At 36.1% G+C, this 12,633-nt stretch overlaps 1 protein-coding gene across 1 annotated transcript; it reads right to left on the minus strand.

Moving 5' to 3' along the window:
- Positions 1–27: 27 nt before the first annotated feature.
- On the minus strand, positions 28–1,341 carry LOC141815509 (non-specific lipid transfer protein GPI-anchored 14-like). The gene is made up of 3 exons (XM_074703454.1): positions 956–1,341; positions 706–786; positions 28–370 (listed from the first exon to the last, which is right to left on the minus strand). Exons 1-3 carry the CDS (start codon positions 1,305–1,307, stop codon positions 189–191), a joined length of 615 nt encoding a protein of 204 aa, XP_074559555.1. The 5' UTR covers positions 1,308–1,341; the 3' UTR covers positions 28–188.
- Between the last annotated feature and the right edge of the window lie 11,292 nt (positions 1,342–12,633).

Here is a 12,633-nt window from a genome sequence, read left to right on the forward strand (position 1 = left end):
GGACTTGTACCATTGAAATACTTTCAATGAAAAGGGAAAAAAGCGTATTGATTTCTAAAATTTATATCATTCATGATAAGTTACACAATATGTTTTTCTTCAAAAAAAAAAAACAGAAACAACTCGTCAAGTAATTAATTTTGCAGTCAGAAGGAAATTTGCTTCCTTCATTTTTACCCATTCACAAATCAAACCGGAAACAATCTGGACATGTTCTTTCCTTCTGCTTGCACTCCGACATGGAGAAAGACGAAGAAGGCCAAACTCATCGCCATTGTTAACTTGGAGCTCCTCCTGTTGTTTCTGCTGCTGTTCGCACCGGCAGAGTTGCTGCTGCTGCTCTCATTGCCTCTCACACCCGAGCTCATTGCTGTTCAATAATTTAGATATCCAATTCTTATGAAGAACACATAGACTTAGAGTTATTAATGACTTAATAAATTTGTTTTGTTTTAATGAAAATGTTTTCTCGTGCTTTGTCCCTAAAATTAATGGCTACATATTGTAAGATAAGTAATGATATGCAGTATTAAAAAATACAATATGAAATTAACATGACACACTGCATGTAATAGGTTCTACATCTATATAGTGGGACCTACAGTCATGTAGTTGAGTGTGTCATGTTGATTTCATGTTGTATTTTTTCATGCTCATTTCTCTTTTAAGACTAAGTATATTATAATTAATTAATTAATTAATTACCTGAGGCACCGGCTGGATGATCCCTTGCGTATTGTTCGAAAATTTGAGCATCCGTCGAATTAGGCGCTAGGTTTAGTAGTCCTGCAGAACGTATCCATAATTTATTTTACAGTTAATTAAACAAAACAAAGTTTAATTGTACTTTTTCATAACAATTGTTTGGTATTTTTTTTATAGAATTAAAAAAAATGCAATTTAATTTATATGGATCAATTAATTAGTAGATGAGCAATTAAATTAAATTACTCACTGGGGCAGTCGGAGACGTTGGATGGCACGCTGCACCTGGACGGCAGATCGAGCGCAAGGGAGACGTTGATCCTGAAGCCGAGCTGCGGCTCGTTGCGGTCCTTGATGAGCATGCAGAGGCACTTGATGCTCTTCGCCACCGCCCCCTTCAGCCCGGAGCAGCAGCCCGGCGTCGGCGCCGCCGCCTCACCCTGCACGTACGGTATGCACGTCGCCAGCCCCGCCAGCTGGTTTGCGCACTCGTCCCGGTCGCTCGCGAAGTCCGACAGCGCCGCCGGCGGCGCCACCACCCCCACAAGTAGCAGCACCACCAGCACCCACTTGTGATTCGCGCTCAGGCTTAACGGAGCCATGCTTGATTAAAGATGCATGTAAGAGGAGAGGCGCCGGAGATGACCGGTGATGATGTTGATCAGTGGAAGGCACATATATATAAGAATTTATTTATTTTCGTTTATCTTTTTCTTTGATTTTTAATTATTTTGTTGTTAATTAATTAATTCATGAAAGCTTTGGGGCAATTAATATTTGAACAAATTAAAGTGGTTGCATTTAAGAGGGTTAAAGGATGCCTCTCGAGGATTAATGTTGCCTTTTTTTATAGGGTAAATGAAATCGAGTCCCCTCAATCCGGTCCTCTCAATAGTATATATGACTTTGATATCTATTATTAGTACTGATTGAATCAAAATATTTTTATGATATTATTACTTTGAATTAAACCCTAGTGATTTTATTATTTAGCTCTACTTAAAGTCTTGTATCAATAGATATATCTTTCATTTTATAAATTCATGATTTTTTTAATATATTTTTAATATGAAACTTTGATTGTATATCTCCATAGGTCATTCATCCATTAACTGCCTTCTATCTTCCTCAGTCCTTTGCCTGCTCGATCGATCGTCATCGCTCGAATAAGTAATCACAAAATCACGACTAAATGGCTATAACTTCGTGATGAAATCTCAGCCAAGTCAATCATGAAATCGAAGTAGAGTGCGCGACCACTCTACCATGGCTAAGTGATCATGAAGAGCCGACATATATTGAAATCTTAGCCAAACTATTATGAAATCATGGTTGAGTTGGCAGCAAAATCAGGTCCAAGTTGCGAGTGAAATTGCAACCGAGAGATTACGAAATCCCGACTTTAATTTATAATATGTAAGTAGCTAGTTGTTTCACATTATAATAGATATTGTTATGGTTGTTATAAAAATATTAACAATTTTAATTAATTAAGTTTAAGAAATTATTAAATTGGTAAAAAAAGTAATCTGATATAACAATATTAATATCTAACAATTTTAATCAAATTAAAAAAAGACTCTACATCTTTTAATATTTTTTTAATATTTTTTTAACAATAATAAACATAAAGCAGGCCATTTTTTTAGATTTGCCCTACTAATATATATGATTTAGGTACACTAGTCTGACATTTGAGAATAAAAAAGTTTTATTTTGAGATTAATAATGAGAGAAAAGTGTCATGTACAAGGATGGATGGATAAAGGGATCGAGTCTTTCACCAAAAGTTTGTCTAATATGATTTGATAATTTTGAATATTGAGTCAAATCAGGAGGATTTGTTTTTATATATTAAGATATTACCCACTTAATTTGAAGACAAATTTATTTTTTTAATCTTTTGATCCTTCTATAATAAAATTTAAATTAAACCTCTTCGAGTGTTATAGTTATATAAATTTAAACCATCCAATTGATAACATGTTCTTAATTAAAATCTAGATTATGTATTAAAATCCTTAATTTTATGATAATTATTGTTACTTGACTTTACAATAAAATTATATATATATATATATATATATATATATATATATATATATAGCTGACCCACCGGGTTTGTGCCGGCCTTGCCGCGCCGTCCGACTACCATCGGCCGCAGGCTCGGGTGCGATCGACGCGCCGCTCGTAGGAACTTCATCCGGCATCGGATTCCAACCGGATAGTGATCGAAATCCGACATAATTTGATCAGAAACAGCCAAATCATGTGGCTAGCGGCAGTGTCTGCAGGCCGACAGTGGCGCGATCGGGCTGGATTCCGATCGATTTGCGATCGTAGATCGGCCGATGAAGGACTGACGTGCAACGCCGGCCCGTCCGCAGTTAATATTGGCCAACTCTTTATAAATTTAAGTAAAATTTATAATAAAATATTTTTTTTTATTTACAAGGGGTATCTGGGCATTTGGCACCAACTAGTCCCCGGCTGACCGGCCCTGCCCCACGACCTTCAACAATCAACTAGAGTCTCCACTGGCACCTACATTCCAGTCCATTATCAAATTGAGATTCACGTGCCCAACCAGCACAGCCGACTGCCACGCCCCAGGCATTAAACCCAGTGAGACGACACCCCGGAGGAATCGAACCGCGGAAGTGGCCTATAAATTACCAGTAAATTTTATGAGGGCAATAAAATATATTTTTATAACAATGGGAAGTGGTCTTAAGGCACTATATTGGCCACGTAACATGACATTAATTGCTAGCATAATAAAAACTATGCGTGGGCGTTGAACGCATTATATTGTTACGACCAACATTAATTAATTTTGCTATAAATTAAAGCCTCGATAGCCAAGTCTATGGCAGTACGTGCTGCAGCGTTAATTATGCGTCAACTGTAGTGGTATTCATAGCGACACTTAACCACTAAAATGGTCTCCAACACTTAATGCATCGATCGATCGCCAGTAAATTCACTATTCTTTTGGCTGTTGATGAGGAAATGAAATGAACACCTGGAGTTTATATCTTATGTTAATCAATAATTTTCCTATATATATATATATATATATATATATATATTTAAGTACGTATTATGTGCATGGATGCTCTTAATCTATAGCCCTCCTTTAATTATAAATGTCCATCATTCTTTTTATCATGGCCGGCATAGATGAATATAATGGCCTCAAAATACATGGCATACATAACCAATGGCCTACATATCGATCGATTGATCGATCGGGATCGGGCTTAGCTTTATGGTTATTGTGATGGACAAACACTAGCTATCATGGAAGTGATAGCAACGGCTATCCGATCATCCTCTTGATTTATCTGAAGATATCCATATCTAGTTGACAGATGAGAGATGAGTAATTATATTGGAAGCAAAGCAATTAATTATGGATAAGTTGCATATATGACATTGATTATATATATATTGAGCATAATTTTAATTTTGATGCATGTATCAATCAATAGTGACACACAACTAACACCCAGCTACCTCATGTACGTGTAGGTTAGCTTCAACCACCATGACTACAAAAAAATAATTGCATTAATTATTTAGGAACCACAATTTGCAACAAAGTAATTAATTCACAAATTAAACTTAATTATTTTGGATTAATAATTAAGTTCTTTGATCTCTATCTCTATATATATGTATGTGCATGTACCTCCATATAGATTCAGTTATTCTTTTTCTGATCCATCTCTATTTAATTTTATCATTAATTAATTACGTACGATACTTTTCTATTGTCTCACATTTCCTTTTTCTGTCTTTGACCATCCACTTCTTCCTCCTACGTACGATTAGTAACCGTTCGCATTGGCAGCTAGCACTAACTCTCCGGTGACCTATTACTCAGGGTATATTTATTTGATATTTTTTAATTTTTTAAATGTACTATTATCTGTTTTAGAAAATAAATAAATTATCTTATATTATTTGTGATACGGCGGGTCTTTGTTGGCATGCCGTGAAGAAGTGGATCAATGATCCATCCAATCTGGTAATTAAGTCAATGATCAATGGTCAAACCATATTTGACCGACCCAACAACAATCTCACTCGGCTCTGCATCTCTGCCACTTGGCTGTTTGACTCACTCGTCTCGACTATTCAGCAATTGACTCGGCCACTCGACCGCCTGACACACTCGTCTCGACTACTCAGCAACTGACTCGGCCACTCGGCCGCCTAACTCACTCATCTCGGTTACTCAGCAACTGATTCAGCCGCTTGACACACTCGTCCCGGCTACTCAACAACTGACTCGGCCACTCGGCCGCTTGACTCACTCGTCTCGGCTACTCAGCAACTGACTCGCCCACTCGGCCACCTGACACACTCGTCTCAACTACTCAGCAACTGACTCGACCACTCGGCTGCCTGACTCACTCATCTTTGCTACTCATTCATGCAAGCAATTGATTCGACCACTTTGTCTCTGCCCGCTCGGTCGCTACTCTTGACTAACTCGGTCGCTCAGTCCTGCTCTCGGCCTCGACCAGCTCGGCCGCCCAGTATCGCTCTCGGCCCCGGCTAGCTTGGCCGCCCAGTCTTGCTCTCAGCCTCAGCCAACTCGGCCGCCCATTCTGGTTCCCAGTCTCGATCAGCTCTGCCTCGACGAACCATATCACTCTACACCACTCTGATGCAACCCCCCGCTGGTACCTCCCTACTAAAGGACAGTCTAGCAGCAAGGCAATCAAGCGTGCGGACTCTACCACTGGATAGAAGTGGTTACTAGGTTACTAGGCCTGGTCCCCTAACCCCTACCGGGTTTCTACTCTTGGCTAAAAGACACGGAAGAAGTCGCATGACCAAGCCGTATGGCGGTTGATAGGTTCGCAGACCTTGCCCCCTAGATGCCGCTCTATCTGCCCGCTTGTCAGTAATGTGCAAAACCTGTCTTTTCAGATACTGCCACATCCTGCTCCCATGTCAGCAAGACTATCTCTTTCAGTGAGTATATAAACTCCTCTGCAAGTATGAAAACTCTCTCAAATCCCAAATACTCGAAGCACTATTTTCTTCTTCATTTCCCTACTTCTTTCGCTGACTTGAGCGTCGGAGTGGCCCCGTCGAGAATCTCCGACGCCCTGCTAATCCGCTCGTTCAAGTCTTTCCTTCCTCAAGTTCTTCTCACCGGCGGGATTAACGTGGATTCAGATGATATTTCCTTGACTGGTGGTTTGACCGTCTAAGGCATCCAGCCGGAACAATTTGAATTTTTCAATGTTATACAATTTGATAATTGTGATATTTATGTATTGGGATCGATGATGTCTTCTAGAGGGGTGAATAGTGGTTCGCTTTGCTTGATCATTTTCATGTGCTCGTCTACAATTGGTTAGTACGTAGTGGAAACAAATACAAGAATCAAAAATACAAACATAGGAGATACAAGATTTTGTATGAATCAGAACCCCTGATATTCCTATTCCATGGTCTACCATCTTAACGATAATCCACTAGCTCTCTCCTTACTAGATACTTTCTAGAGGTGAAAAAATCTTTTACAATACCTATTATTATACAAAAAATATAAAAATAAATACAAATATAAATACAAATGTGAACAATGTTAAAAGAAAGTCCAAGTGAATTACGATTGATCGGACACTTGACAATTATATTGAAAATCCAACATAAAATTGGCATGAGACATAAATTCCTAGCAGATCAAGGTTGACTGGATATTAGGCAACAATGAAGTCCCAGTAGGTCAAGGTTGATTGGATGTTAGGCAATGATGAAGCCTCGGTAATCAAGATTGATTGGATGAAGGGCAAAGAAAATTCTATTAAGTTGAGGTCAACAAGATACTAGGTAAGGCGAGAATTCAGCTTTGGTAAAACTGAAATAAAAGTATTAATAGATTGATAGGGTGTATTAATCGACTAATAGACATTAAACTTGAAAAATAGGATTTGCTACAGTAACTATGAATAGTAGTATGCTACGGTACTATAAATAGTGATTTTCTATAATAATTGTTGCAGTGGCAATCGACTGATGGAGTGGCAATTGGCTGTAACTTCGATCAATCGACTGTTGATGTTACATTATTGTAGCAAACAAAGAGTCAAAAAATCAATTGTTCAACTCAACTGATCAAAAATCAGCCGACTGATGGAGTGTATGAGTCGACTAATATCACTGTTCAAGTGAACAAAATGTTCAAAACTCAACTACAGGATTCGATTGATTAGGCACGATTGATGGTAATGGGTAGTTGATTGAGGCTGAGATGGATGGAGTCGTTAAGCTAATGAGTCAGAATAATGTTCAAATCTATAGTTGATCAATTGACTAATGGATAAGATCAGCTGATTGCTCGATGAAAATCAGCTCAAATAGCAACCCTATAAAAGAAGGTTTTGAGGTGTTTTGAAGAAGTGGATCTTAAAGGGTTGGAGACGAAGTGCTACTACATTTCCCACTATCAAAAGATAATCCAAAGTGACAAGCAAACATCTAAACTAAATTTTTTCAATTGTAAAGTGTTTTACTTTTATTTCTATTTGTATTTTGTATTCTTGTTGTTGTGTTGCTTTGTAACTACATATTTATAAAAGACTTTTCTGCTTCTAGAAGGTATATCTGAGAAAGAAGGATTAGTGATGGTAGTCGTTAGGACTAGATGTTAGACGTAGTCACCTTGGGAGGCGGTGAACTAAATAAAACCAATGGTGTTGTGCATGTGACGTCGAGTTTGATTTAAGTTTTCCGATGTGCATTCAATCAATGCAATCGAAGTTATTCATCTCCTTTAGCTCGCATAAGTACTAATATTTCCAAATCAAATTTCACCACAACAGTCGACTGTTACTGTTCATCAATCAATTAATCCTAAATTAGTTGAGTGTAATAATCAATTTGTAAACATTCTGTTCACTTAATAGTAGCAATAGTCGATTGATCTTTTCCATCAATCGATTATATTGATTGTCATCAGTCGCGTTCTCAACTTGACCCAAAAACTTTCTGTTCGATATAACAATCCTAATAGTCGACTGTTATTGTTCATCAATCGACTGATCCCAATCAATCAAGATAATCAATCGAGTTCTAAATTTTTTATTTGTTGCTATAGTGTCATGGTTCAATTGATCAAATCCATTAGTTGACTGATCTACGTCAACCCCCTTTAACTCCCCCCTTAAACTCTAAATTCAAGGTTTAGGGGTGTAAATAATGTAACAAAAATATTATTTATATCGGTTGACTAATGCACTGTTCATACTATTGAAAATACTATTCACAGTGTTAAAATATTATTCACACTGAATTCTCTTATGCCAAAGGACCCTCATATCTTCGGAACTTTTTTGTATGACTAATACATGTTAACTTCAACTTACTAGGGTATCATCTTTAGTTAGTATCCAATTGACTTCAACATATTAAGATTTTACCTGCCTAACATCTAGACAACCTTGACCTACTATGATTTCTCGTTACATGCCTAATATCGATCAACCTTGACCTATCAAGACTTCACTATTGTCAAACCTTCTCCTTCTCGAACAAAAATCGAAGGTGGAGAAACCTTCTTACAGCAGGATACAACAAGTTCACAAGATTAAGTACATGACAAACAACAAGAGAAGAAAAGAGAAAGATTATAAGTTTAGCTCAATTCTCCTTTTCTTTGTTGCTTGAAGATCTTGTAGGTGGAAGCTTGTTGTTGAGGGTAAGCTTAGAAATCACAATGTAACGGTAACCCTATCAGTGGGGAAACCCCCCTTTTTAAACAACACAGAATCAATTGTCGCCACCAATCGATTGCTAACCGTTGACTATCTGTTGAACAGTTACTAATTTCAGATCGACAGTTGAAATTAATCTAATTTTGAATTTCAATCGATTGATAGCTCTCAATCAATTTGGTAGACTTCTGTTCACTCGAAAAATCTCTGCCAATCGATTGGCAATGCCTAATTGATCTACCAATGGATTTGGCAGACTTCTATTTGTTCGAGAAACCTCTGCCAATCGATTGACAATGTCTAATCAATATATTAATTGATTTGGCAGACTTCTGTTCGCTCGAGAAACCTTTGTCGATTGACAATACCTAATCGATCTACTAATAGATTTAGTAGACTTCTGTTTGCTCAAGATTGTTTACTAATCAACAATCGATTGGTGTTGCTAAACCCAGAGTTCTAGGTTTAGGGTTTTGGCTCACTAATCAATTGGTGCACAACATCAATCGATTGGTGAACCCTAAAATAGAATTTTTATCCCTAAACTTTCAAATCTAAGTTTCTCTTCCCTCGTTTCCTAATTACCTCATGCGAGATGATGAACTTCCTGTTCCTTAGACTTTGTGCCTGGAGCTTCTTCGTCTCTGGGCCTTCATCTACCGCTGTATCCGATCTCACGATCTATTTGGATTTCCTCATTTTGCCAAGAATCTGGTTCTTGGCTTTCTTGGTCTTTCCTTGCCTTGCATCCGCTCTTCCGACCTACATGAACTTCTTCTTGCCAAGAATTCGGTCCTTGACCTTTTTGATCTTCTCGTGCCTGGTATTTAGTGTTCCAACCTATGTGGACTTTTTTTTATATATCAAGAATGCAGCTCTCAATCTTCTTGGATTTCTTTTATCCTATACATTTGTAATTCAAGTTAGATCCAACTTATTAACCTAACCTTAAATAATTGTCAATCATTAAAATTTTTTATTGATGTAGGGCATGATTATACCAACATTATACATTTATAATCAAAATAGAAACATTTTTAATAATTTAAAAAATAAAAAAATATTTTCGATTTTGTCTATATTTTTTAAGTATTTAATTAATTAGCTTCTAGCACTAAAGAACGAGTTGTTAAAAACTACGTGTTAAACTTAAAAATAAGTCAATACCGTGGGTCCTGTTTATTATATTAATTCACACGAATAATTATAGGTAAGCATTTTACTTTAATTATGGGAAATTAAGCTGACAACTATTTAATAAATAATATTTGCTCAGAATCTTTGACACTTCAAAAAGTTAAAAAAACAAAAGTCAACATTATTTGACTTTTGATGGCATTTTACTTGTCATAGTGAACTTTTTTTTCACTTTTTTCTAATTCAATTTTTGACCTCTAAATTTCAGATATTCATGATATTGGCCCTTTTAAAACTAGTTTAATTCAGTGTTTTTCTCCCAAGTTACTTATTAATAAAACATAATACAATATATAGTTTCTTTCATTCAAAACTAGGGTTAAAACTTCAATTACTACTTACGACTATATAATTATTTTGGTTCGAATCTCGACGAAGTCGATCAATATCCTCCTCCGTCATGACTAATTATAATTTCTCGATTTACCTCCTTACAGATGATCGTAGAGCCGATCATGTGGGACCGTTGGGGTGGTGGATTCCAACTTTTTATAGAATACTATATAATTATTTTTCTTCTTCTTCTTCTTATTATTATTATTATTATTATTATTATTATTATTATTATTATTATTATTGAGCTAATTATTTTTTAGTGATGCAATTAAAATTTTCTTATAGATATTATATTTCATATGGCAGATTCTGATTAACCTTACGTGGCAAAAATAATCAAGGGACAAGTAGATGTGTCAAGTCAGAAAGTTAATAGTCAATCTTAGATAAACTAGCGCCCCCATCTTGACTTGGACCATCTCGGCCTCTCGGTCATCTCAACCTTGATCATTTCAGTCTCTCGGCCATCTCGACCTCGACAATTTCGGTCTCTCGATCATCTCGACCTCTCGGCCATCCCGACCTCGATCATCTCAATCTCTCGATCATCTCGACCTCTCGGCCATCCCGACCTTGACCATCTCAGTCTCTCGACCATCCCGACCTCGACCATTTCAGTCTCTCAACCATCCCAACCTCGATCATCTCGGTCTTTCGGTCATTTTAACCAATCCACCTCTTGATCACTCGGCCACTCAACTGCTTCGCAACTTGGCAGCCCGACTCTCGGATGACTCAGCTTCTCCACCGCTCATCATCTCCAAATCACTCAGTTAAGCGGCCCCTCAGCCAGCTCTACCTCTCCACGCCTCATCTCAGCCACTGCCTCTGCCTACCACAGAAGCTGCCAAAATCCCTCAAGCATGTGAGCCCTGCCAAGGGGTCAGGGCAGTTATAAGGTTGGCAAACCTGGTTTCCTAGATCCTCTCGTGTCTGTGTATACAACCAAAAGGTAATTCAACACCGCCAAACCACAAAACAATTTCGAAGTTGGTAGACATGGTCCCCCAGATGCTTCCTGTCGGGCTCTCCGTTAGCAATCATCAGAGGTCTCCTTGGCCCCGACAGAAGCTTGCCCACAGGTCGACATGGAAATTCCTTTCTCGTAAGTATATAAGCTCTCCAATGGGTATGGAAAACTCTCTATGCAAGTTCAGCAACAACAACTTCTTCTTGTTCTTCTTCTTCTACCAATACTGACTTGAGCGTATGTTAGAGTGGCTTGTCGGGAAAATCCTCGGTATCCATCTAATTCGTTCGTTCAGTTTCTCCTCAAGTCCTTTCACTGGCGGAAGCAGCTGTGCGTGAATTGGAGTTTTATGGACTGGTGATTTAACTATCTACGGTATTCCATCGGAATGATATTAATTTTGAATTGTCGTCCCCAAAATATTTTTAAAAGGATCTCAATTTAGACAAACTCCTACTTTCTTCCAAAGAAGCTAAATCGATAGGATGGAAATTATATATAGGGGCCAATTTGAGAAAAATAAAATTGAGCTAGGATATAAAGTATATAAAGTAGAAGCGTAAAATTATGAAAAGTAAAATAATAATAAAGTAAATTGATACATTCTTTTTTTTTTAAAAGGAAAAGTAAAAAGATTGAACTTTAAACTTTAACCCTTCTTTTTTTCTGGTGAAATTAGTTGTCAGCATCTAATTCTTGTTCTACACATGACTCAAGGAATACGCATCATTCTTTTACAATTTCAAGGTTTCATTTTGCGGCCAACTATACGATAAAGTTTGGAAATTAAAAATAAAATGATACATGTAGAGAGATATCATATACAAGTCGGGATTCAGATATTCAACTTTTACGATTCAAAAAAATCTCTATGTACTTGTTGACTCTTGAGGTGGTACTACCTCTTAATTATATTTTCCAACATAAATTTCAATTATGTCTCTTTGTCTTTAACATTAATTATATATTCTTCATCTTTATTTAAATAAATAACACATTCTAATCTCTCATATAATTCTAAAATATAGACAATATCATTAATAATTTAATTTAGCAAAGATATATTACAACTTACATCTTATATCCAAACTAACCAAATGGAATTAATTAGTTTAATAAAATTATTCTTTTGCTAGTTTGAGTAAAAAATTCCTAATTTCACTTTTAGATACTTATAAAAGTAAATATTCTCCGGCATTATCATAGAAAATATATAAACGTTTTTTATTCAAATCAGTAAAAGTGAATACTTTTTAATAGCACCATGTAATTTTTAGTAAATCAGAATAATTAGATGCCTTTCTTGAATAAGTCAAATTAATAACCCTTTTAATTTTGTGCAAAAAGGTATTTTTAATTATATTCTTATTTCCAGCCATGTTATAACAATTATATGAGTATTAAAATTATTTTTTTAATTTAATTTGATAAAAATATTATGCATTAATATTATTTAATCTTGATCAAAATTATTTTAAAAATATCAAAATCATCTTTTAAAAGGCCAAAATAACTTAAAATAGCTATAATAATTTTGATTAAATTTATAAAGATTTTCTTTTTATATCAAGTGCTGAATATGTTTATTTTTATACGTAAGTTGTAGTAACTACTCGTATAATTTATATATATATATATTAACAGTACTGAAAATTAAAAAAATATATATAAAAAAGTAATTTTCCC

This window comes from Curcuma longa, chromosome 21, assembly GCF_044706935.1.
Source record: "Curcuma longa cultivar G26 ecotype Majalengka, Jawa Barat chromosome 21, ITB_CL_G26_1.1, whole genome shotgun sequence".
In the NCBI taxonomy this organism is placed as follows: domain Eukaryota; kingdom Viridiplantae; phylum Streptophyta; class Magnoliopsida; order Zingiberales; family Zingiberaceae; genus Curcuma; species Curcuma longa.

Excerpts from the sequence above, each read along its gene's own strand:
- LOC141815509 (XM_074703454.1), bottom strand. The coding sequence starts at position 1,307 with ATGGCTCCGTTAAGCCTGAGCGCGAATCACAAGTGGGTGCTGGTGGTG. Across the intron at positions 787-955 it reads CAACGTCTCCGACTGCCCCA|GACTACTAAACCTAGCGCCT; the intron begins GTGAGTAATTTA and ends TACGTTCTGCAG. Across the intron at positions 371-705 it reads TCATCCAGCCGGTGCCTCAG|CAATGAGCTCGGGTGTGAGA; the intron begins GTAATTAATTAA and ends ATTATTGAACAG.